This window comes from Lissotriton vulgaris, chromosome 8, assembly GCF_964263255.1.
Source record: "Lissotriton vulgaris chromosome 8, aLisVul1.2, whole genome shotgun sequence".
Taxonomy (NCBI): domain Eukaryota; kingdom Metazoa; phylum Chordata; class Amphibia; order Caudata; family Salamandridae; genus Lissotriton; species Lissotriton vulgaris.
Window position 1 is genome coordinate 1,173,461,368 of NC_141696.1, and position 25,598 is coordinate 1,173,486,965.

A 25,598-nucleotide genomic window follows, 5' to 3' on the forward strand; every position below is an offset into this window, starting at 1 on the left:
GGTTCGTTTAGCTTTGTGGTAGCAAATGTGTATACATTTGACAAACCATCTAGCTAACCCAGATTTTGATATAGGATTGCCTTTATGTGGTGGTGAGAAAGGCACGAAAAGTTGTTTGGTCTTACGAAAGGGTTGTGTTCTTTTAATGTAGTATAGCAAAGCTCTTTTGACATCTGAGGTATGAAGAGCTCTTTCTGCGACTGTTTGTGGCTGCGAGAAAAAAACGAGAAGTTCCACAGACTGATTGAGGTGGAAGGGAGAAATGACTTTAGGGAGGAATTTAGGATTAGTACGGAGAACGACCTTATTATCATGCATTTGCAGGAAAGGTTCTTGAAAGGTTAGTGCTTGTAGTTCACTAACTCTCCGTAGAGAAGTAATAGCTACTAGGAACGCAACCTTCCATGTTAAGAATTGTAGTTCACATTTATGTAAAGGTTCGAAGGGAGGTCCCATTAGCCGTGTAAGAACAATGTTTAAATTCCACACAGGTGAAGGTGGTGCTCTGGGAGGAATTATTCTTTTAAGTCCTTCCATAAAGGCTTTTATAGCAGGTACTCTGAAAAGTAATAGATGCTGTCTATTTTGTAGATATGATGCTATAGCAGCAAGATGCAGTCTAATAGACGTGTAGGCTAAGTTACATCTTTGTAGGTGCAATAAGTAGCCTATGATGTGTTGAATAGACACATTTAGAGGATTGATTTTGTTGTTGTGACAATATATTACTAAGCGTTTCCATTTAGCTGCATAGCATTCTCTAGTGGTTGGGCGTCTAAGCTTCTTTAATGACGTTCATGCAGTCAGGTGGAAGGTTAAGGTAACATAATTCTAGGACCTCAGGAACCAGATCCCAAGATTGAGCTGGTTCCGGGTGTCTGATCTCCCCATGGTTCTGGGTTAAGAGGCGTGGAGATGGGTACAGTTAATGGTGCGGTACTACAGAAAGTTCCAGCAGTGTGGTGTACCACGGTTGTCTGGCCCACGTTGGAGCAACTAGAATGAGGGTTTGAGAATGCTGCTGTAGTTTGCACACTACTAGTGGCATGAGTGGGAGAGGTGGAAAAGTGTATGCAAATCTGCCTGACCAGTTCATCCATATCGCATTGCCTTTGGACAGTGGGTGTGGATATCTGGCGGCTGAGCTTGGGCTTTTGGTGTTTTCCTGGGTGTCAGAGGTCTATCTGAGGTTGTCCCCACATCTGAAAGAACAGTTGAAGAACTTGTGGATGAAGTTCCCATTCGTGGATCTGTTGTGTTTGACGGCTTAACGGATCTGCCATGGTGTGTTGTACCCCTGGAACATGTTACGCTAAGAGGAATATGTTTTGAGGGATAGCCCACCGCCATATGTTCTGTGCTAGCTGAGAGATGCAGGGAGTGTGTTCCGCTTTGTTTCTGTATGTAATACATGGCTGTCATGTTGTCTGTGCGGACTAATACAGTCTTGTTTGATATTTGTTTTTGGAATGTTTTTAAGGCTAGGAATATTGCTAGTAACTCCAGGTGGTTGATATGAAGTAACTTTTGAAGTGGTGTCCACCTGCCTTGCATGGTGTGTTGCAGTAGGTGGGCTCCCCAGCTGGAGAGCGATGCGTCCGCTGTCAAGAATACCTGAGGAACTGGCTCGAGGATTGGTCGCCCTTTGGAAAGGTTTTTGGTGTTCCACCACTGCAGAGAGCGATGAGTACGACCGTCCACCAACACTAGATCTGTTAATTGACATTGAGCCTAGTTCCATTGGCTTGCTAAGCATTCTTGGAGAGGACGCATTTGTAGTCTTGCGTGGGGCACTATAAAAATGCAAGAGGCCATCATCCCTATGAGCTGCATGAACACTTGAGCTGGAAGGGAGTGTTCTGGTTGATGTTTTGTGAGAAGAGCTTACATGTTTGCTATTCTGACAGGAGAGGGATAAGCTAGCGCTGTTGAGGTGTTTATTGTGGCACCGAGGTATTGTTGTTTGTGGGACGGTTGCAGATGGGACTTGGTGTGGTTTATTGTGAACCTCAAGTTGTGAAGCAGTTGGATCGTGGCGTAATTGTGTTGTACACACTGGTTGTAGGAGCTGGCTTTTATGAGCCAGTCGTCTGGATATGGGAAGACGTCAATGTGCTGTCTTCTTGTGTGCTGCCACTACTGCTAGGCACTTGGTGAATACTCGTGGTGCTGTCGTGACTCCGAAAGGGAGTACTTTGAATTGATAGTGCTTACCGTCTATTACAAATCTGAGATACTTCCTATGAGCATTGTGAATGGGAATGTGGAAGTAGGCGTCCTTGAGATCTAGAGTAGTAAGGAAGTTGTTTTGTGAAAGAAGAGGAAGGACCTGTTGGAGTGTGACCATGTGAAAATGGTCTGACTGTATGTATATGTTTAGGGGTCTGAGGTCTAGAATAGGCCTTAGAGAGCCGTCCTTCTTTGGGATAAGAAAGTAGAGGGAGTAAACTCCCTTGTTTTGTTGGTGCAGAGGAACTGGTTCTATTGCACTTTTTTCTAGTAGGGATATTACCTCTTGCTTTAGCAGTAATAGATGCTCGTGTGATATTGGACGCTGTCTGGGTGGTATGTTTGGGGGGTAGATGTTAGTTCAAGACAGTAATCTGATTGAATAATTTGTCGCACCCACCTGTCTGATGTGATAATGGTCGAGACAGGAAGGAATTGTTGTAGTCTTCCCCACACTGGAGTGGAATGGTGAGGGGTAAGTGGAGGAAAGTCATTGGGTAGGGGTGGAGGCAGAGCGGGAGTTTGTTAGTTTTGGCTCTACCTTTGTTATGGTTACCCCTGTAACCCCCTCTTTGGTAGCCTCTAGTGACAGTAGATTGGCTAGGGGTCTAATAAGAAGTGGAGGGGCTATCGGAAGAGTAGCCTCTTGTGTTGCCTCTGTAGGATGAGCGACGAAAAGAGCATCTGGTAGCCTGCGACTGCAAGGCTCCCATAGATTTAGCTGTGTCGGTATCCTTTTTCATCTTTTCAAGGGATACATCGACATTAGGGCCAAATAGGTGTTGCTCATCAAATAGTGGATTCAGGATGGAACTCTGGACTTCAGGTTTGAAACCTGAAATACGTAGCTAAGCATGCCTATGCAAAAGGACGCTGGTGTTAATTGCCCTTGAAGCAGTATCTGCGGCATCTAGGGCTCAACGGATGGAGGTATTGGTGATAATTTTACCATCCTGTATGAGTTCATTGGCCCTATTTTTATATTTGTCTGGGAGATGCTGCATTATGTATTCCAGCTCATCATAATGTGCCCTGTCATACCTTGCTAACAGCGCTTGAGTATTGGTGATGCGCCATATGTTTGCTGCCTGTGGCGACGTTCGTTTACCAGAGGCGTCAAGGAGTTTAGACTCCTTATCTGGTGGGGGGGCCTCTCTGATGTTTGGGAATTGGCCCATTTCCGTGCATTGGAAACTACAAGGGAGTCTAGAGGTGCTGGGCCTCTAATATAGGTTGGATCCTTAGGGGCAGCTTTGTATTTTTGCTCAATCCGGGGGTTGAGGACTCAAACCCTGACTGGATCTTTAAATGCCTCTGGTGCATGCTTAATGATCCCCTTAAGCATTAGCATTATTGAAGTGGACCTTTGTGTGGTCTCGAAAGTGTTCATTAAGAAATCTTCCTCCACAGTGTCTGTCTGTAGGTCAACCCCATGGTATTGGGCAACCCTATGGACAAGTAGGTTAAAACCTATATTGTCCTCTGGGGGGTGGAGGGGGGAGGCCTGGAGGGATATACATCATCCTGAGGAACATACGGGACGTCAGGGGTGTTATAATCATCCCATGGGTTAGGTGATTGATGGGGACTAGTGTTCCCTGATGGCTCATCCGCAACCCCCCTGTATCATTAGAATCTGTATCCACATCATCATCGCGTCACACTGAAATAGGAGATGGTGTAGGAGAGTGATGTGGTGGGGGAGGAGGAGGTGGAGAAGGGATCCTTAATGGAGAGGTTGCATTGTCTTTCTTTTTAGGAGGAGGAGCTGGTGCAGGCGCATCCAGTGGTCTCTTTTTGGAACTAAGAGCCAACTGTCCAGTCTTAGGATCCTTTACATGAGTCTTTTGAGTAGGGTCTGGTGTACAAAGCTCTTCCGTAGAAGGCAGATACTTTTGTGTCGAAGTTCTCGGTTCCGGATGCTTTTTTGGCACAGACTCAGTAGCTGTTCTAGGGTCTTTTGGCTTAGAACCGTGGCCTTTTGCAGTGTCCTTGGCCGGCGGAACGTGGTGTTTTTTCGGTTCGGAGGCCCTTTTCGGCTCCGAAACATAGGAGTCGGGGCCTTTAGGTGGCAGTTTTTTACTCTGCTCGGAGTGCGGTTTTGGCGTCTATGAGCCGGTGCCAGTCTTCAGCGCCTAGTGCTTGGATGTCGAAGCAGCGGTCAGCGTGGATGAGGAAGAAGATTGCTTCTTTTTCGTTGTCGGTTGAGTGTCGGCACCGGGAGTAGGCTAACTCGAGCCCGAGTCGCCTGAAGGCTTGGTAGGCTTCTTTGCCGAGCCCAAAGGTGGAGCATGGAAAGCAATCTATCGGTGTGCACGCCAGCCGAAAGGCAAGGGTGTGACCGAAGCCTTTTTGGAGGGTGTCGAAGAAGGGTCGTGCCGACATGTGTACTTACTACCCGCTAAGCTGCAGTGATGTCCTTGACGTCTGTGTTTTCGCCATCTGAGTAGCTGGCGCTTTCTTCGGCCTGCTGCTGTTCTGGTACGTCGACGCCCTCTTCAAAGATGTCATTGGGGATCGAAGCGGATGAGCGAGCCATGGTCCTTCAAGCTAGTCACTCCCGAATTGTCTTCTTGGAGTGGAAGGAGGCACAAGCTGAACAGTCTCTGGCCTCGTGCTCCGGTGAGAGGCAAAGGTTGCACACCTCATGGAGATCGGTGTGAGGAAACTTCGACCCACATTGAGGACACTTCTTGAATGGCGTCCTTTCCATGAGCTAGAAGATGAGGCCTTCGTCGACGACCGGAATAGAAGATTTCGAAATTGTTGAGTCTCATGTGGAGATGGGAAGCGCGTTCGAGACAATACCATCGGAAACAGGTGAGGGATTGCGCACCGAATGAAACTTGGTTCCGAACCAGAGCGCAGGAAACACATCCGAGCCCGATGGCGGAAAAAAACAATCTGAGGATGGAGCCAATGCCCATGCGCAATGTGATCCAAAGGAGGAGTCACCTATCTTATGACTTCCAAAGAACTTTTCAGGACAAAAACAAGTGCAAACATCCAGGCCCCAACACTAGATGGCGATCTATGAAAGTGTGTAATCTGCAGATCATATGCCTCGAACATTATATTTTTGGTACAATATTTGTGTCAAATGATATTGTTAACCTCAACATTGTGTCAGTGATCCCTTAAATGCACATTGCAGATTCAAAGAGTTTTATTGTCACAGAGTATACATCCGTAACATGAAAGACGAGAAGTGAACAAGTGGCTGAGCAGCAGAAAATGTACACACTCTAAATACTGCAGATGGGATATGAGCCAATTTTTGCAGAATGTCCTCGAACTGCCAAACTCAAAATAATCACCTAATTGTCCAAGTGCTTCTTTTTATTCACTTACTTTAATAACTTCACCATAGCCAACAATGTATTCTTCAACAGAAACCTCCCAAATATAGATACAAAACATACTTATGCACCAAGTAATTCCTCATTCAACAAATGTATGTAGCTGATCAAATGACCTATCATCATATTTGTCACACTAGTGGAATCCATGACGGTGGAATTTTGAGCACGTGTGGGGTTTAATACTGCTTACACTAAAGAAAGTAGGGTGACATTCTCTTACGGGACCAGCAAAAGGCGACGCCCGATTGCAAATATGATAAGAAGCCCCTAGTCAAAAGCTGACATTTAACTATTGCACTTTCCCAGATTCTTTTTTTTTTTTACCTCTATGAATTGTGATGTCCTTTTTTAATGTGTTATTGTAATGCAATGGTTTTAATAACTTATGCAAACAAATAAATAAATTACAAATTACACTAAAGAAAGGTCCAAACTATTGGCTGTGTCAATGCTAGTCAATCTAGTTGGTGCAAAAAAGTAAAAACACAAACTGACTATAAATACATAGTTTTGACCATCATCACAACTGATCCAGACCTAATGGACAGCACATTGCTTCTAACATTACCTTGTTCTGTTTGCCCCATTGATTATAAGGAATTTTGCTGCTTGTGAAATAATTTTTCAACCAACGCTTTTAAACTACTTCATTGGCATAACTTGGTCTATCGAAATAGAAAGAAAATACATTATTAGTGATTCAAATAGAACAAACTTTATTTAATTTGTTTGGCAATGGTTTAGTCACTTTCCATCATAGGTATGTTTGATAGTGGTTTAAGCAGTGCTCATAGACAACACCAAGACTAGCACATCAGAGGTTCTAGAGTTGATTGTGTCACCTCCTGATCACTGCATGTGGCAGCGCATACAAATTTTGGGTCATGAGATTTCAAGCTTTTCTTTGTGTGAAAGGTCTTAGTTTACCATACATCAAAACTAATTGATTAAACTTATAGTCGGAGACAAAATTATTGCATTTACAAAATATACTTAAGATATTTGTGTAATAATTCGTGCTGGGTTGGGGACAATTCTTGTTGATCTTGTGCTGTTATGTCATTATTCATATGCAGGCGTTAATTTGATTAATAAAGCTTTTTAATGACCTTACTGTTGTTCAATGTCCCTACTGTGCAAGGACGGTCACTACCTAAGCTGACGTCGTCATTGTTAGAGCAGTGATAACACGTTAATAGTTGCAGATAATTTACATTGTTAAGAATAACTCTCATTGTAGAAAAATATAAAGGCCCTCAGGTTTTAGTCATCTCTGAAAGGTAAAATCCTTGACAACAGTAAACATTTATGAATACATGATTCTCTCCTAAACAAATCTTCACAGAAAGTTGCCTTCCTCTGCAGTGAAGCAAAGCCATTCATGCGATTAGGTCACATTTATGCTTTGTGTATTTTTAAAGCAACACTTCTGATCAAAGTCCTTCATCATTATTTCCTCTGGCATCTGGCTAGAATGTTTGTTAAGTTCTGAAGAGAGTTCAGAAGCTCACGTATAAAAAAGCTCCGTTATTTTCTGGCCCGTGTAACTCCAAACACTAAAACCACTGAGTTTCACGTGCACCATCATGGGATTTAGCTCCATCATTGTATTCTTAGATTACATTTTGCTGGAACCGGGTTTGAACTTTTGTGTAAGTTCATCTAATATTTGCACAAGTTTCTCCTCATCTCCTTCCGAAGAGTGCGTACTGGCCAATGGCAGATGCGTGGAAACTGGTGTTCGGTCTGAAAAAGCAAAAGAAAAGCAAAAAGTAAAATTTCAAAGAAAAACTAAAACCAGGATAAGTATCAACATTTTCAACACTTAACCAAGCTTTTCAGTAACATGAGCTTCACTCATCCCGTAACTGTTTTTAGGTCTAACCTAGGCAAGGCATGCGCTGCTCTGCAGCATGCTGCATTGGAGTATGGAATAGAACCCAAGACCACTCTCTGCCCAGATTTGTCTTTGGCTTCCTTAATAGACTTGTTAGTCCCTCCTTAGTATCGCCTTTTCTTCATTTGTAACCTCCCTTGAGGACTGGCCCTTTTACTTCTGTTACACAGTATGTCTTATTTACTCTTTAAACACTATTTTCTCTAATGCGTTTCTCTTACTGCAGGGACCACATGCTTTCCTGGAACATTCAGCACGCCATGCATGCTTTCACTTTCCGAGCAGCCTGGGACAATAGCGGCCGCTTCTTTGAATGACTATGCCTTTTAGTTATGTGTTAATTAGCAAAACAAATAAATAAAAGGCATTGTCATTTATAATACCAATAGTTTAAACTCTCGCAAATACGAGACCTATTGCATTGCAAATACTGGTTTATCTTGTTGTGTGTCCAAAGACGGAGGTCAAATGTCATGCTATGTCTTCTGAGAAACCGCTACTTATTGATTGAACATGTAGATTGATACTTACTTTTCTTTCTCTGACTGCAAAGCTAGAGAATTTTGTCAAGTAAACTATGCAAACGATGTGATCATATTGCTTGGGGTACAGGGAATGTGAAAAGAAAGGCTGTAGATGTTAATTTACTGTTTAAAAACATGTAACTGAATTTTAACGATTTTTAAAAACGTTTTAGCCATAAGGAAAGCACACGGGGCATTTTTTTTTTAATTCGTAAATGTGATGGAAACCAATATTTGAATAGGTTCAAAATAAAGCAAAACACTTTTCTTGGTGATATGATAAATATTTGCAGAAACACCATTTCCAAGTATGGTTTGTGCAGGCTATAATTTTATCAGTGAAACGGCAAGTCAGTGAAAACTTAGTTGCTAATTCAATGGAAATGTGCGCTCTGTAAATGGCAGTACGCTACCAAACCATGCTTCAGTAATATATTTGCGACGCTGTACTCCAAAATGCCCCAAAAGCTACAGTTCTACACCCATACCACTCTGCTTCTGAATGGACTTGGCTCATTTGCTACACCTATTTTTTTGGGAGATTCTTTGCAGTCCCCAAGACATCAGAGATGTAACACTGATTCCGGCACCCCCACTTTGAAAATGGTACCAGCACCAATGTCCCGCCAAATTTCTTGGACAGTTCTTTGGCGAGTATCCCAATCTGAAGCATGTGTGAAACATTAATATTATTAAGTGGCATGATTACCCCTTGAAATCCTGGCACATACAGGAACATTAAAAATGCTCCAAGAGACAGCTTAGTTCTGAAACACGTGAAGCACTAATCAATTAAACAAAAATATGGCATTTCAATATTTACAAAAATCATCCTAAATAAAAATTAACCTCCCTCGTGTTATTCTGGGAGAGGGAAGAAAGGGGCCACCTGAGTGTAGTCACTGGAGATCTAGACAACCTGCCGTCATTCAGGTGACGAAGCACTACCTAAAATGTACACAAACTGAACCGAGATAAAATGGCGAATTTAATTCAGCTTGACCATTCCAGCGACTGGAGTTTGCATCCTACTCTGTATGCAGCACAGAAGCAAGCGTATCATTTTTCTGGCATTTCATGCAAATGGACCCTCGGTCCTCTGGGCTCCAATGCCACTGCACCTGCTGCACCACTGGTAGTTACGGCCCTGGGATGCAGTTGAGCGAGTGACACAATTGAAGAATGAAGCATCCACTGGCATATTGGAGATTTTGGACAGCCTAAGACTGCAATGGAATTTGGTGGAAGAGGCAGAAGAGAAAACAAAACACTCATTGATGGAAAGAGTAAGGATTATGAATTTTTCAATATACAGACGGTCAGTTTGTGCCACAACAGACGAACCAAAACTGAAAATGATGATCCAACAAGGTGTTGACAGCAGCCAGCACAAGAAGTGAGAAGATCTCTTCCGCCAGGGGCGTAACACAAACACCTACAGCACAGGGGGGGGCCTCAGGGGCCACCTACTCTGTGAGGGCCCCCCCGTATAGCCAAAGCCCAATGAATATCTATGAGATGGGGAAAGACTCGAAGCCCCCTCTTCACATTCAATAGAGGCCAGTCTGAACCCATAGATGGCTTTGTAAGCAAACAGTGGATTGGACTGGATACTTTAACCTATTGGAAGCCAGTGTATCTCCCTGGTGAACCTTTGAAACCTAACCTAAATATAGGTTATCATAGACTAGCTTGATGGCCGTATGCTGGACCATTTAAAGCTTCAGAATGGCGTCTGTAGGGAGGCCAAGTGTTGCAACAATCAATCTTGGAGAGGTTCCCTTTCCACACTACCATGGTCGTCTTTTATGAAGTAAGAATGGGAGTATCATCCTAATTTTGTTTCTGCAAAAAAAAAAATTCTTACATTTTTAATGTGTAGGGACACCAACAACTACATCCTGTAGTCAGTTACACAAAAGAATCTGGCTAAACTGAGTCTTTTTTTTGAAGACCACAACAAACGTAATTTGCAATATACATTTTGAGTAATAAAGACTATAACCAGGCATAATAAACATCTGTGCAGAGGTAGAATTCTGAGATGGCGTGTTTCTTGGTTGTGTTTGGATAAATCAAACATCTTTCCTATTATCTGTAACGCCTCCTGTAGTAATTAAATGTATTACAACTGTGTGTGTACATCCCATGTATCATTAGTATATTCTTTATTAACCTCATATGATATTAATCTGGAGAGACAACAGAGTTCGCCTTTTCCTTCAACCCCCAATTCACAATCAAAGAAAAAGCAAAGACACTTGCATTAAATGGTGGATAAAGGAGAAGGCCCATCCCAAAAGATCCTGCCCAAATATCAAAACCTCTTGTCTTGGTGGTATTAAGTTTACAGACGTTATTACTCATCCAAGCCTGGACTGGTTCATAAAGCTCAGACAGAGGCTTATCAAAAACCAGGGTCACTTGGGTGTCACCTGCACAGAGACCGACTTTATCCCGAAAGGTCAAATAATGCCAGTGAGAGGTGCCTTGTAGATTTTAAATAGGAAGAGAGCTAGGAATCAGCCCATGGGGCTTCACAGAACAGTTTTTCCCACTTAGCCAGGACAGATTGAGCAGAAAAGCAAGAGTTTGTCTTTTCCCATTTATAAAGGAGGAAAAACAGACATAGCTGCCCCGGTAAGATCAAATGGTAAACTTATGTGGAATGGTCCACCCGATCAAAGGTAGGGGGCAAATTGAGAAGAAATAACATACGCAGTGTCAAGCTTTCCTGACATCATCCAGAACCATCAGCAGGAAAGATTCACAAACATTATTTGGCTGATACTGTGCCCGGCACCATTAACCCAGAGACTGACACAGGACTGGTGTTGAACCAGTTTTGAGAAATATCAATAAGCGGACCTCCTGCTCAGTGAAGGTGAAGCATTTCATTCCACCCCCATAGAGCTACTGGTAAGATGGAATTAATAGGGTCAATCGTAATGCTGCCAAAAACCGGCTGTATTTTGTTCTGCAAAATGAATCTCGTCAGTCGCATAATTCCTGTGATGGGCCATGGTGCTACCAGGATTCGCAAGGCCTTGCCTAGAACTGACACCTAGCTGCGTTGGAAGCCAGAGAGATTTCATTAATAAAGAAGAGGGTGGAATCTTGAAAAGGGCAAACATTATAGTGTCAATGCTTAAAATGATTCACAAGCCATGCTTTGTCAGAATAATGAAGTTACCATTTGCATTGGAATGGTCAAAGCACTAGCCTTTAGGTGTAGTAGTAAAACACCTATTGCAAGGTCTTGAAGGCATGTTAGGTTTCTTTAAGAGGGCAGTATCTTGACGAACCTGCCTGAGGCAGCTAAAGGTCCACTTTAATGATTCAAACTCATCCATAGGCAGTGGGACGCCACACAAGGCTCCAAATGTATCGGAGTTTAACACAGCAGCCAATTTATTCTTTGGCCTGGTAACACCACACTTGCCAATGGAATTGCCTCTCAAAACAGAGGGCAGGCAAACTGGGACCCCACCATGAAAGTAAGACGCAGCATCTACCCAGGTCTTCCCAAAAAGTTACTGATTATTTTTATTGTTGAGTTGAAAAAAGCTGAACAGACTCAACACAGTCTAGAAAAAATTGTTTAAACTCGAGGAAAATATATTTTTTTTCTGTGCTGCCTCTTTCTGTTTCTCACCTATTTGCCTCTTGCTCATTGCCAATCTTTTGCCATTCCTCTGTTATTCCTCCTGCTCTTTCTCCCCCTTCTGTTATCTTTATGCTCTTTTGTCACCCTTTAGTGCCTTTTTGCTCTTTTTTTTTTACATTTCTCTTGCCTATTCTGTTTCCCCCGCTCTCTGTTTCCTTCCTTTATATACCTGCTTTTTACCTATACCTTCCCGCACTCCAGACAAGCCCCGCATCCAAACTCTGCACTACTCCCGCCTCTCAAGGCTTACATAATGGCAGCAGCGCAGACACACACAGCTGGTGGGCTGACAAAATTGCAGACCTCACCATTGACTCCAACAATTACATCCCACTATGAGACTTCAACTTCTACTTGGAAGACAAAAACACCACCAGCAGCGGACTCCTAGGGAACCTGTGACTAACAATGAGTCCCCATACCCACACACTATGCCAGACATATGCTTCACCACTTTCAACAGCATTGAAATCACCACAACCATGTCACTCACCTGGCCCAACCAGGTCACAATCCAACTCCAAATCAGCATCCTCTATCTAACTAGACCCACCAGCATAAGCATGGCCAGATGCAGTAGGAGCAGCATCCAGAAATCCAACTGGGTCCACACCCTGCACCTGAATCAACCAACTTCAACTGACTACCTTCACAGCGACATCAAATATCTTGAGAAGTCAATCATAAAATAAGCCAATTCCCTGACACCTCATAAACACAACACACAAACAAGTAGGCTGGTATACGGAGGAACTACATGCAACAAAACACTGCAAACGAAGAAGATTAAGTACAAACTATCTAGAAAATGACAATATGACAGACAACAGCTCTGAGATGTTACTACCAAAATATCAAAGAAACCAAGCAGGTCCTAGCAGAGTGCATAGGTAACAGCTCCAACAGCAGCAAACAAATCGTAAACACCATCAAAGACTTCACTTCACCAAATGCCAGCACAAACATCACCCTTTGCAAGAACTACGTAACAACCTCTCAGAATTCTTCAGCAACCAAATCAAAGCCATCTAATACAACTGCAACCCTCAATCGAACCCCTGACCTACCCACAACCACCCACAGAAAAACCCTGACTTCATGGGAAACATTCACCAAGTAAGAAACAGCAAACCATCCACTCCGGGGCACCAACGGATCTCCTTCCCCTACAACATCTACAATATTGCCTCTGCCTCTATCAGCAAAGTCCTCATCCACATCACGAACAGCTCCATCACTTCGGAGTTGTTCCCGGTTGCCTGGAAACATTTGATGGCCAACGCTTTACTAAAGAAACCCTCGGTAGAACCCACTCAACTAGCAAACTACAGTCCAATCTCCCTTCTACACTACCCAGCTAACGTCATGGAAAAAGCCATGAACAAGCAACTCTCTCACTACTGAACGTACACCAGCTCTAAGATATCACACAATAAGGTTTCTGGCCCAACCACAGCACAAACACTGCCCTCATATTATCAACAGATGACATCAGTCTGATCCCTGACCATGGAGACATAAGGGGCCTTATGCTGCTTTAAATCTGGAGCTTTTGACACAGTCTCTCAATCCACTCTGATCAGAAGACTACATGAAACAGGCATCCCAGGACCTGCCCTCACCTGGATCTGCTCCCTCCTCAGAGGAAGAACGGAGTCAACCTGCTGCCCCACATATTGGATGCCAAGGACCTCAAATGCAAAGTTCTTCAAGGATCCTCTCTCAGTCCAACGTTATTCAACATAAACATGAGCCTGCTGGCGGACCTCGTTAGATCACACAATATCAAGATACTCTTCTATGCAGACGACACCTGATACTCTCTTGTCAGACAAGAACTCCACAAGAAAAAACAACATTACCACCTGCATGACCGTGGTAACTACACGGATGAAATCCAACTGCTTCAAACTCAACACAGACAAAACTGAAGTGGTAATATACTGAAGGAAAGTCTCTCCTTGGGGACTCCGCCTTGTGGCCAACTGACCTCGGCTCCACACCCATTCCCACTACCCACGCCAGAAATCTTGGAATTGTCCTGGACGACAAACTCAACACAACAACCGACATAAAGCAAGTGACCTCCAATTGCTTCTAAATCCTTAAGATGCTACAAAAATCTTCAAATAGCTACCAGAGAACACCAGGAAAACTGTTATACTGGCCCTGATTACCAGCAGACTTGACTATTGATGGTTTGAAGCCTGTTAAGGAGCTTCATAGTGATTCCTGCAAAGTGCTGCAGCAAGACTCATCCCCAACCTACCTCGCCGCACATACATCACCCCACATCTGCACTGGATCCAAACCCACAAATGCATCACACACTGGCCCTGCTACCTAAAAATCTGCATACACTTCCACACACCTCCCAGGCACATCCACTGCCTGGACTTTCACTGGCATGCATACTCAGCATCCACAAAGCCACAGCCAAAGGCTGCACCTTTTCCAGTATCACCGGCAAAGCACAGACCAACATCCCTCACCACATCAGAGCCTCCTCATTGTTTCTCGAGTTCTGCAAGCTAAAGAACTGGCTTCTCAAATAACCTCACCAAGGAGAGAGGGGTCTAACCCACCAGCACAGCCCCATGGTAGGGATCTAAAGACAAGGGAACCTAAGGATCGTAAGCGACCAAGGGTGCTTAAGTGAAATCAGTTCCATGAATGGTAATAACCAAAAATCTTTTGAAAATGTAATTACAACATATAAATGCAAACAACCAAATATGAGAATTACCACGGCCGGACTAATTTCAAAGGATGGGTGTTAGAAGACTGACAAAATAAACATTTACATATAAACAGGCAAGAAAATCAGTGACCAATATTTATATGCAGCACTCCGGTCACTTATTAAAAAAGCGAGACACTGCGGCACCCAGAGCAAAAACCTATTCCTACAGATAGTTAAACAGGTCAGAGTGTTTGTCGGTGGCCTTTCAATCCCCTAACAATTTGGGATCATTATCAGGACTGATGGTCAGTTGGTTGGCATTATATCAATTGATATATTGCATTCAACACCTACAGCATACAACAATCTATATTAACTGCTTCGCTGCGGGTGAGGGAAAAAATTACGCGTGCGCAGTTTGGACAGGCGTCTGCGTCCTCCGCTTATGCCCACTCTGACGTTGGACAGCCGCTTGCCGTTCGACGCATGGAAAAGGTTAACGAACTTAAGGCCACATAAATTTGTGCATGTGAGAATTTTTACAAATCTGAACCACCTACAAACCATAATGAAGTTCCATGCACGTATTTAGGGGGCGTCATGTGCAGGTATTCCACAAGTAAATCTCATGGCAATAGATCTACTCACACCACGAGTTTTAATGGAGCGGGTTTCAGTTGCTGTAATTGGTGCGGCTACAAGAGCCTGGTTCCAGCTCTTGTTAGCAAATCTATATTTACTTCATTCCAAAGTAAAATTCTAGATTAGCTGGTCACTCACCTTGAAAGAAAAGTCCGCTGGCCTGCTTTGTTGCAGCAGGTGAGACAGCCAACCATAGCACAGTGTCTGCTCCCTGAGCCTCTGTACGTAATTTATTCTTCATCTTCTGATGAAAGTCTGGCATGGACAATCTCACCGCTAAAAAACATTTGACAAAATATTATTGTTTATCTTCAAAATACTTCATATTAAATGGGAGAGAATCGCTTTTCAGATGTATATATCAGTTTACTATGCTTCAGAGTAAAAGTAATTCATTAATTTATTAAGACATTTTATAAAAGTGCTGCATGTCTTGTCTTGATATTTATAAAGTTTTGTTAATAAATAGGTGTAATTAAGTGCAAGTTAAGACTTCCATCTAGCCTCAAATATTTGCGCAACACCTGTAAAAAACCCACACACAAAACATTACAAGCATTGAGATTATTTTTAAAGATTGTATGTGAACTATAACAATATGTATATGTAACAAAACAAATTTCTTGCTTCAAGAACATACTAAAATATTGAATTACCTGGTGTATCAGCCCAGCCAGGGTGCATAGAAGAAAAGTGGATACCTTTGTGCAATTTAGCCCACTGTTCTGTTAAAATGATCTGCTGTCTCTGAAAAATGTATATATAAAAAAAAAGACGTAATTCATTTAAGGCCTGAAATTCTCGATCAGCACTATTTAGAAAGCGAGGAAATGGCAGCTCTGAAAACAATAGTTACGTTTTTAGCTCCAGAAAAAATGTTTTGTTGCCCTAAGACATCTAATAATCTGTTCAACAAGAAATCAGACAAAAAGTCAGTTATTCATCCTAAGAAGGATGATTAAACAGCAAATTAAAAGATGTATTTTTGCTCAAAAGTAAGAGAGAATGTTTATCAGTTACACCAATTAAAATCTTGGTTTGACTCTTTTTACAATCAATTGATATAAAACAAATCCTGCTATTACAAAATGACTGCATACTGTTTACTGTCATACAATTATGAAAAACCGATTTGTAACATCAAAAGTGATCTACATGCAAGAGACCTTAAAACTCAGTCAATCCAAGTTTTAATGAAGTCAATCTATAGTTTAAAGTGAAAGGGATGACATTATTATACATAAGTGCTGGCTTGCTGGAACCACCTCTTTGTTATCACTTTACGTCACTGAATTCTTTGTGGTTCCACCTAGGAGGACAATCACAAAACAGGACAGCCGGTGTTACTGTTCTACCACCACCATCCTTCCCTAGGAAAGAGGTTTAGTCTAGGGAAGAAGACCTGCCGCTGTTTCTTCCCTGAAAGAGGTGTAGCTGACTTGACAGGAAAGGAGTGGAATCACTTGACTCCAAAGATAAGAACAAGGTACAGCTACCAGAGTCATCCATGGATGATGGCTTAAAGATATATCTTCAAAGGTTTGAAGCCCAGCTGCCCTTCACTAAACTGGAGAAGAAACAACTGGATCTTTTCCATGACCAGGTTAAGGTTGGAGTCATATCGGACTTCACCTGCTCATGAGCTTGTACTGCACCATCAAATTACTTCCCTTATTACTAGCCACACATTCTCATTGTGAGTACAGAGGCCTGTGATCCAGTGGTACAAGGTAGAGGGGGCTTAAGTTGGATGCTGAACCTCCATCATTGACTTTGTTGCAGCCTTTATCACCAGTTTCAGAGCCCCCAGAGAAATCTAGTATTTTATTTATTTTTAACCTACGTTCATAGTGTGTACTGTTCACCAGGGCTGTGTTGGGCTTGGCTGCACTCAAGATAGGAACCTTAAAACCATACTCCTATGACCCACAATTCCTGAGATATTGTGGGTTGCAGGTCTGGTTGCAAGTACCCCTAACTTAGGGAGCCCTTTGTCCCCTGTGCCTTCCAAACACTCAAGTGGGTGCCCCTAGAAAGGGGCTGCCATGGCAAATAAAACATTGTGAAAGTGATCAGTTGTTTTTGAGATATAGGCCACAACATGCACTTAAACACTAAATGCCATGAGAGCAATATCCATGGAAAGTATCCCTACAAGAACTGGCAAACTGGATCTCTTGCATGTCTTAATTTGATAGGTCATTGTAGCGGTGGCTGCAGAGTCAAGAACCCCTCTTCGCACCTGAAGCACCCAACATCGGTGGGCATTAGTCTACAGAGCCCCCGGTCACTCCTCAGTGACCCAGACTCAAGGCCCTCTGCTTTCAGGTACTCTTCAACAGGAATCCAACTTCGGGTTTGGACTGACACTTTTCTTCTTCCCAGCAGTGGCTCTTCTTCGATGTCCTCCATTGAGATTGACGGCGGTTTCAGACACCACTTCAGACATATGCACCCTGCTTCCCTGGGATAGGTAACTCTGGTCCTACAGTATCCACGCATGGGGTGGCTCTCCAACCTCCTAAGTTCCACGTGGTTTCTTTGAAGTCTAATCAGAAGGGTCCTGAAACTTTAAAACTGCAACCGCAACTCTCCCATAGAATTGTACGGCGCACACGGTCATGTTCCCACACTGCACCCGTCCTCCGTGGGGTCCCTACTTACGCACTTTGGGTGGTTCCTTGGGGTCCCAGCGATTCTACATTCCCTAGACACTGTCTTGACTCGAGTCGTTGTTCTTATACCACTATTTTAGTATATGGTTTGGTCTCCCCCTGGAGCCAACTGTGTATTAGTGCTACTTACGATTGTTTCTTTGCTACAGGATTGTGTACTTTGTTTTTATCTATGTGTGGCAGATACTATGAGGTATTTAGAGTGTGTTATAATAATAAATACATATTTTTATAAGTACTGTGTGTTTCTCATTTCATTTAGCCAATACAATAAGGTTGCATTCTGGTAGAACAAGCTGCTTAACATTCCTTCAAGCCGAAGCCTGAAGGCTGCTCTCCATAGCTACCACTTGGATAGCTTTCTAAGGTTATCTTTGACCTCTTAAATCACCATAAGGGTTGTTTGGACCGGTGCAAGATGCCCACTTTAACCAGTGGACAGCACATACCAGGCCAACTTCTCACACTACTGAACTGCTGTTTCAGAATAAAACTCTACATACATCTGAGAAGATTCAGAAGAAATGGTGAAGACAGAGACACATTTTCAAATATATGCAAATCTGGCAGCACTTGAAATCCAAAGAAGCTTTCTAGATACATCTAGGTCTTACACATAAGCACACTGCAATCACCATGGACCGCTTCAACAAACCTTATTTTGAGCATAAACCATGGTCCCTTCGAATGACTTCTTTTCAAACTGTAGGTCAGATACATCTAATTTTTGAACCAGCATCCCTCCAGACGACACATTCACCTGCATCATATTGAAAAGAATAATTATATGTAAGATTGTGACTTGACATTCAATTTTTTTTCCCCAAACAATTTTCATTGTTACGAAATTACAATAATACAGCATTCCAGCAAATGAATATCAACCATAGTCATCGGCATGCCACAATACAGTCACTTGGTTAATCTTAGTGCCCACACATAGAATATTTCCTCTTTGGCATATCTTTCTGGCATCAGAGACAATGGAAGTGTGGATGCTGGATCATAGCCCATGAGCTCTCACCCCCCCCCCTCCACCCAGCCGTAACCTTCCCCAACTATTCCTCCCTCTTCCCTCCCTCAATACAACTCCCCCCAGGCGTGTTGTATGTAGCGTGTCCCCATCGGAGTGTGAATGAGCCTATAACCTTGGTCGTATCCAGCAACTGGACCAATGCATACCATGTGGTATAAGACGTCTCACTTTACAGGAAGGGGTAGCAGTTTATCACCCGGACAAAATTAGGTGCCTGCGATCGCTTTGACACGATACAGTGGGTGTGACCCGGGACAATCTAGGTGGAATACACTGCAATACATCATATTAGAACATGCATATTGGAGACCATCAGCAGTCATGCACAAGACAGACCCTTGGTTAGGCAAATTGCTCAGCCGAAGAGTGATTTCTGACTTTGAACATAGTTTTTAGGGGCAGTATCAGTGCAATTGGAGCGTGGATGTTGGATCCCCCCCCCCCCCCCCCCCCCCCCCCAAACTGGCTATAAACTTCCCCAGTGACTTGACATTCAAGATCAGGTTTGCCAGCCACGTAACCCAGAGTATTTTCCAAACATTCCTACTAAAGAAACGTGATTCAAAGCCATATCAAGCACAATACAAAGATGTCTGCACTCACCACTCGTGGATCCTCTGCTTCCTCCAGGACAGGTAATAATGCAGTTGTAAGAATGTACATTCCTTAAAACAGACAAAGAAATATTTGTGAACAGTAATGTAAACCGATATATGATGTCACCCTACAGGTGAAAGTACATACAATCCACTCGTTTGCATTTGGTAGGGTTCATAGTAATGGACATCAAATGAAAATATATTATTAACAGGACATTAAAATGCAGAATCTCTTTGACCAATGACATTATCACTGTATGGTGAAGTGATTAAGCAAAACACTAACACAACTTATTTATCAACCTTGTGTTAAGGTAAGGGGTGTTTTAATCATGAAAGGTGTTTTTGCACTAAGTTGTGGGCATCCTAGGACTATGAAATATATTCTAAGTATTTATGCAATACAGGTGTAACTGTCAATTAAATACTGTGAAAGAAATAGGTAACACCTGGGCATGTCATTAGTCTGAACTGAATAATGTTGCACAGATATGGATACATTTCAGACTCGCGCAATAGTGAGAAATTAAACTCATCCGATTTGTCCAGATCTGAGGTGAGATCATTGTAACTGGTTCTCAATCTATGACAACTTCTGATAGTTGCCACTTTCAGTGAAGTTTATCGAATATTTTTTTTAAGCAGCACAAACTACTTTAAGGAAACCTGGTTGCTTACATTGTTTTTAAATAAAATTACGTTTTTCATACAGAAAATAAATTAATGGGTCACGAACCTTGCGATTGTGTCAATTGTAGTTGGTCACACAGTATGACCTGTCCAGTCAATAACGATTAGGCAAGGTTGCCATGACTCACTACAATTCCATACTGTGTGAACAGATCAATCAGACCATAGTCATGTTCACAAAACAAGTTGCTGCTCACAAAAGGTCGATGCACAATTTAACATTTAATTTTTAGGACAACTGACCATATTTTATGTCGATTGTCTTCACTGAGGAGGCTTGTTTCATTTTCTTAATTAATCTTCCTGCTATACCAGGCACCAACCATGTACTTTATAGCTTTTATGCAATGAACAGTAGGATTTACAGTTCCTTCTGTCCCACCATCCCATTGTTTGTTTTTCTCTATAAGGGTCATGAGTATGCCTACAACTCATGTGTCAACATTTAACAATTGATAAAGCCCAGAGCAGCAGGCTATTCTGCAATTATAAACAAGGTCTTTAGCACCACATGGTGGTATTGACACTTCATCCGGTGTATTTCCCAACTTGATCTTTGAGTAATGCAAACAAAGATTATTAAAACACGTCAACGACAATTCAGTATTTATTACAAGCAAAATATGAACTAGTCGTTCAGAGGAGAAAGTACTCCGAGAGAAAAGGAATCCCACAGATCAGCATCTGAGCACCTTTCATGCCAGCAAGATGACCAAGTTAATTAAATGTTCGCTGCTTAGATCTGTTGACAATTCATGTCACATGTATGAATCCAGGCAGGGCCAATTCATCCTTCCATCATTCAGAGTGTCATAAACTGAGGACCAATAACTTGGGTAATAGTAACATCTGTTATATGAGGTGGAGAAAGTCTGGTGTTAGCCTTTCATAAAATCCTATTGTTTCTATACAATGAAACTGCCGAGCTTCAAGTCAGCGTCTATTACCAGACACATTTTCAATTCATTTTCAAGAGTCAACCAGCTGACAGACGGAATGTCTGCTGAAGAATTTAGATCAAAATATAGTATCCATTCTGCTGAAAATTTCCATCGCATCTGTATAAAATCCATTAAATTAAATGGCGGTCAATCTCTCGAAACCACAATCGCCCTACCAGAGTTTAGAGACTGGGATTAAAGCACTGTCAGCCACAATTAACATGAAGCGGCTACTGAAGAGTTTAGCCTTGACTTCCCTGCATAATGGCAAGCTGCCAAAGAAGCACTCCCATGCCAGAAACATCCGCGTTATGCAGGGTACAATGTCATTTTCGGAATTTAAAGGATTTCTACATTCTGCCAGCAGGAAACAATATTATTAGGCACTTTTCTAATTAGAAACAGAAACTCAGCTCAGCACATGACTGGTGTTCGCAATGGCCACTTTACTCGGGTCAGGGACTTTCAGTTTTTATAAATGTGCTTTAATTACCCAATGTGTTTGTAGCAAAATTCTTTTCAAGACCATCTTCCGTTAGTTCTCTTTGGTTCACCATGCAGCCAGCATTATTGATCTGTCAAATAAAAGTATATTCAATTATTACTGAAGGTTCAGTGCGATAAAGAATGGAATACAGCTAAAAGATAGACTTATCTGGTGGATGCAAGTGCCAGTTATAACCACATCAAAATGAAAAACAATAAGGGGTTTAAAATTATCATTCACGTTTGGCCAACTAGCTTCCTGACTTAGTAGTAATGATTCCGGTGTCCACTTCTTCAACAAAAAGACACACAAATGATGAACGGAATGTGGAACAAATCAAACAATCCCCTCTAGTCAAGAGATCTGGGTTAAATCCATTGTTCTTTAGCTCACTTCGCCACCCCAGTTTGGACCCAGCCATATGCAAATCAGTCTTGACCCTGCTCCTCATGGGAACAGACCAGCCCGAACTGCAAAGCCCGGTTCTCCCTGGATCAGAAACAAACGATCGTCAACATTTCTGAAGAAAAACACAGAACCCAGGCTTCAAGTATCTTGTTTTTGTGCAAGCTCCATAAAGTTGTTGTACCAATCTAAAGTCAATAAAGATTTGCCATTACACTGGGCTGCGCCATTGCATCTTTAACAAATCTATTTATCTTTTCAAGTGAATTACGTGGTTGACAAATACATTGCATGTTCTAGTGGAATGACCTCAAGATTACTGAAACCTCGAGATGTTGATGAATTAGTCACATCAGATTTTCCCTGCTCCCTCGCCCTTCTCAAATCCCATCGAAGGTATGTGGAAGGTCAAGTGATGCCCAGATATGGCTCTGACATCTACTCTTAACACCTCATTTATCCCTGCCTCATTTGGCACCTAATTGTTGGCCCCAGCACTTATCACAGTTCACCATATGGTGGCGATTTCTGTCTAATTTTGGAATGAGCACAACAGTTGTTTAATAATTCTACATACATTAACAGTGACTTAACGCCTGTCGCTCAAGCCAATGTTGTAGTTTGGTTGACCTGGTATAGTCTGAATGTTCACACTTGTAGAAGTGTTATGGTTAGTAGTTGTATTGGTACGGTTATTGTCAGCGCTGGCAGAGGCAATGGATGGTGTCTCCTGGCAAGGGCCCTAGCAACTTAGTTTTTTTTTTTTTTTAACAAACTAAGCAGTGAGAATAGGCAAACGTTTTTAATGTTGTCCAGGTATGTTTGGGGATATTTTTTCTAATAGAAACGAGTTCTGACCTACTGTAGTAACACCATGGTCGATACATGAGACAGGGAGGTATTATTTAGGTTCATATTGAAGGTTTTAACTGGAGTGTTCAACGTAGAGGTTATAGTGAAGGGGGAGTTTGTCTTGACACTGTTTAACATTTCTGATTTGTGTCAGTATTATAAATAAAAGGTTGGTGTCACAGATTTCCTTGACCCAGGTGTGGGGAAAGGGGGATGCTAGGGAGAGTTTCCTTGTTCTGCTTAAAGAAATTGGAGAACTCACATTTATTCAGTGGATTCGGTATTCCCCTCTTAAGAGAGTTCTGGGGATGTATTTACTATCCTGAATAGCTTTGTACATCCACTTTTAAATTGGGCAACCTACCCTCTCTGATGGAGGTACATTTGGACTTTCAGAGTGATTTGCATTTCTTACTTTGATTCTTCAAAGTCACTGTGGAAGGACGGTTATGCCACAATTATTTTTTTTTTTTTTAATACAGATAGTAATTTCATTTTGCGATTAATTAAAATCATTACAATTGGGCAAAAAAACAAGAGGAAAAAAAAGAAAACTCTAAAAAGATCAATATGTCAACCTTATCTGTCTGTCAACCCATTAATATATATTATTAACACATATCTATGTTAAAAACATGCTTATAAAAAACCAATATAGTTAAAATGTAGTGCTTGACTTTTTGCCATGTATTGCGGCGTACTTTCTATACTAAGAACAATAAAGTGCATGCTTCTAAATTTCCTAATCTTAGGAGGCGATTTATAATTTTCTCAAAGTGCAGTATTTGGCTTCTATTTCGAGGTTATAAGAAGCTTATTATGCAAGTCCGATAAAGTGCTGAATGAATAACAGCGTGGTAGCATATACCCCCCCTCCCCGTTTTCTAAAATTTGCCTCGGCCTGCCTATTGCTTAATATTATCTCTAGTCCGGAGAGGTCTGGGTCGTTTGCAGAAGTGACGATGTGGCTTTACGGAATTTCAAAAAGCGAGCAGGTTGTTGGATGGGTTCGACTTTTAAGCAACCTTGTATGGTGTCATAGCTAGTCCTGATATTTAATACACAAAATATTGGATGCAACCAGAATTTTCTGAGCCGAGTCAGCCTTTCTCAAATGCAGAGAATGTGAGACAAGGATTAATCTCCCCTAGCACAGAGTCTGCACCGCCGGTTATCATGGACTTCCCTCTGGCCATACCAATTAGCTTTTAAGGGGATTAGACCAAATCCTAATTTCAGCAGTTGTTTTTTCATTTTCTTGTCAAGTGGTTGAGAAAGGTAGATTGGGAGAAGACCTTGTTCATAAAGCATTGCTGCCTAGCTACCATGTGCGTTTTCCTTCACTATCCTCACATCCCGTTCCATTGATATTAGTTTAGCTTGTTTTAGAAGCGGCTTTGACGTTACTTGCCCAGATAGCTTGTGCCTCCAAATCAATAAATGAAGTATTCAAATATCTATGCCATACTGAGTGAGAAGAATGTATAACTCTCCATATTGCATGATTTATAGTGTCATTCTTTGCTTGCTTAGCTTTTAGGCAGTAGGTTAGGAATTTTGCATTAAAAATCTTATGTTGCGAAGTAAAGCAAAATTCTAGGAAGATTTGAGCGTGTATGGTACAATCCGGAAGGACAAAAATCCTTCTGCAACAGGTGACTTGCACCCTATTCAGCCAGTTTGCGAACTTGACTCTAAATATCAGTGCCCCATATGAAGTTGTTGGTAATAGCTTGCGATCACCTTAAAAAGGGGTTGGAAATCTGGATTCATCATTGGTTTATGGAGTTTGCAGAAGGCCCATGTAAATTAATTTGCTACCGCCTATTGAGCAAAAATATATGGAGAAATGCAACCTCTGCTTCTCAGCCATGCCCCCAAATATTTGTAGGAGTCCACAGACTCAATTGCACTCCCCTGGATAAACCACGCTCCTCTTTTTATGCGTCTATGAGTGGTGACCATAACCTTCATCTTTGTGACATTGATCTTTAGGTTATTGGCATCTCAATAAGTAGCAAGTAAGTTAAAGAGTCTCTGTAAACCTATCTGCATCTGGTCAAGGGGCACCTACCATCTGCATACTACAGTGCCTGGATTCTAAACCCAGCTGCCTTTGGTAGGACAACCTCACCTTTAAAAAAAATTCTTTTAGGTCGGCCAGATAAAGATTGAACAGTAGTGGGGCCAGTGTACAGCCCTGCTTTAAGCCTTTATTGGTCATGATTTTTGAAATTGTGGACCATCATGAGCTCACTTTGATCTTTACCCAGTACAATGATACAATTACCATTAGTAAGTGGGGTGGAATTCTCCAGTCACTTAATTTTGCCCAAAGTTTCTCTCCTGAGACGCTATCAAAGGCTGTTTTGAAATCAATGAACCCTACATATAGGCCTTGTTCTTGGTAGCCATGGTCTCCTCAATCTCCTTTTTAAAGACTCTATACAGATTGACAGGTCCGTTGACTTCTTAAACAGGAGGGAGGGTCTCCAAGGTTTAGGCTACATTAACAGTTAAGGAGGTAGGATCAATGTTGTTAGGGTTTCAAATCCACTTTGTGGTCTTTTTAGTTTAGCCTAAGGTTCAGAAACGCCAATCAGCACGGATCAGTGTCTCAGCTTTGAGTTGATATTTTCTAGCAATTAAGAGGTCTAGAATGGAGCGTTTCAAGTGGGTGGGAATCCAATGAACGTGCATGTGGTTTAAAGATGTGACAGTTCAAACCTTTGGACCTCACCAATGTAGCTGAAAGTCTCTGTCAAAGTTGTTGTATCCAAGGCAATCACTTTATTAGTTGTGAATTCAGAGAGGTGCTCTAAAACTGTGTTGTCAGCGTGCGGATAATACGTGATATGCTGTTTAGTAGTGGCTTGGTTGCAGAGTACGATTCAATAGTACCTTCTATT

The 25,598-nt window shown here is 42.1% G+C and overlaps 1 protein-coding gene across 1 annotated transcript in view; it reads right to left on the bottom strand.

Annotated features, from left to right (window-relative positions):
• Positions 1-6,283: 6,283 nt before the first annotated feature.
• Positions 6,284-25,598, bottom strand: part of DHRS12 (dehydrogenase/reductase 12) — a 67,776-nt gene continuing 48,461 nt past the window's right edge. The window contains exons 6-11 of the mRNA XM_086935033.1: positions 21,439-21,520; positions 19,319-19,380; positions 18,335-18,439; positions 15,661-15,751; positions 15,143-15,280; positions 6,284-7,337 (exon numbers count right to left, since the gene is read on the bottom strand). Of these exons, the coding sequence (XP_086791159.1) occupies positions 7,210-7,337; positions 15,143-15,280; positions 15,661-15,751; positions 18,335-18,439; positions 19,319-19,380; positions 21,439-21,520 (606 nt within the window). The 3' untranslated portion in view covers positions 6,284-7,209. The remainder of the gene's footprint in view (positions 7,338-15,142; positions 15,281-15,660; positions 15,752-18,334; positions 18,440-19,318; positions 19,381-21,438; positions 21,521-25,598) is intronic.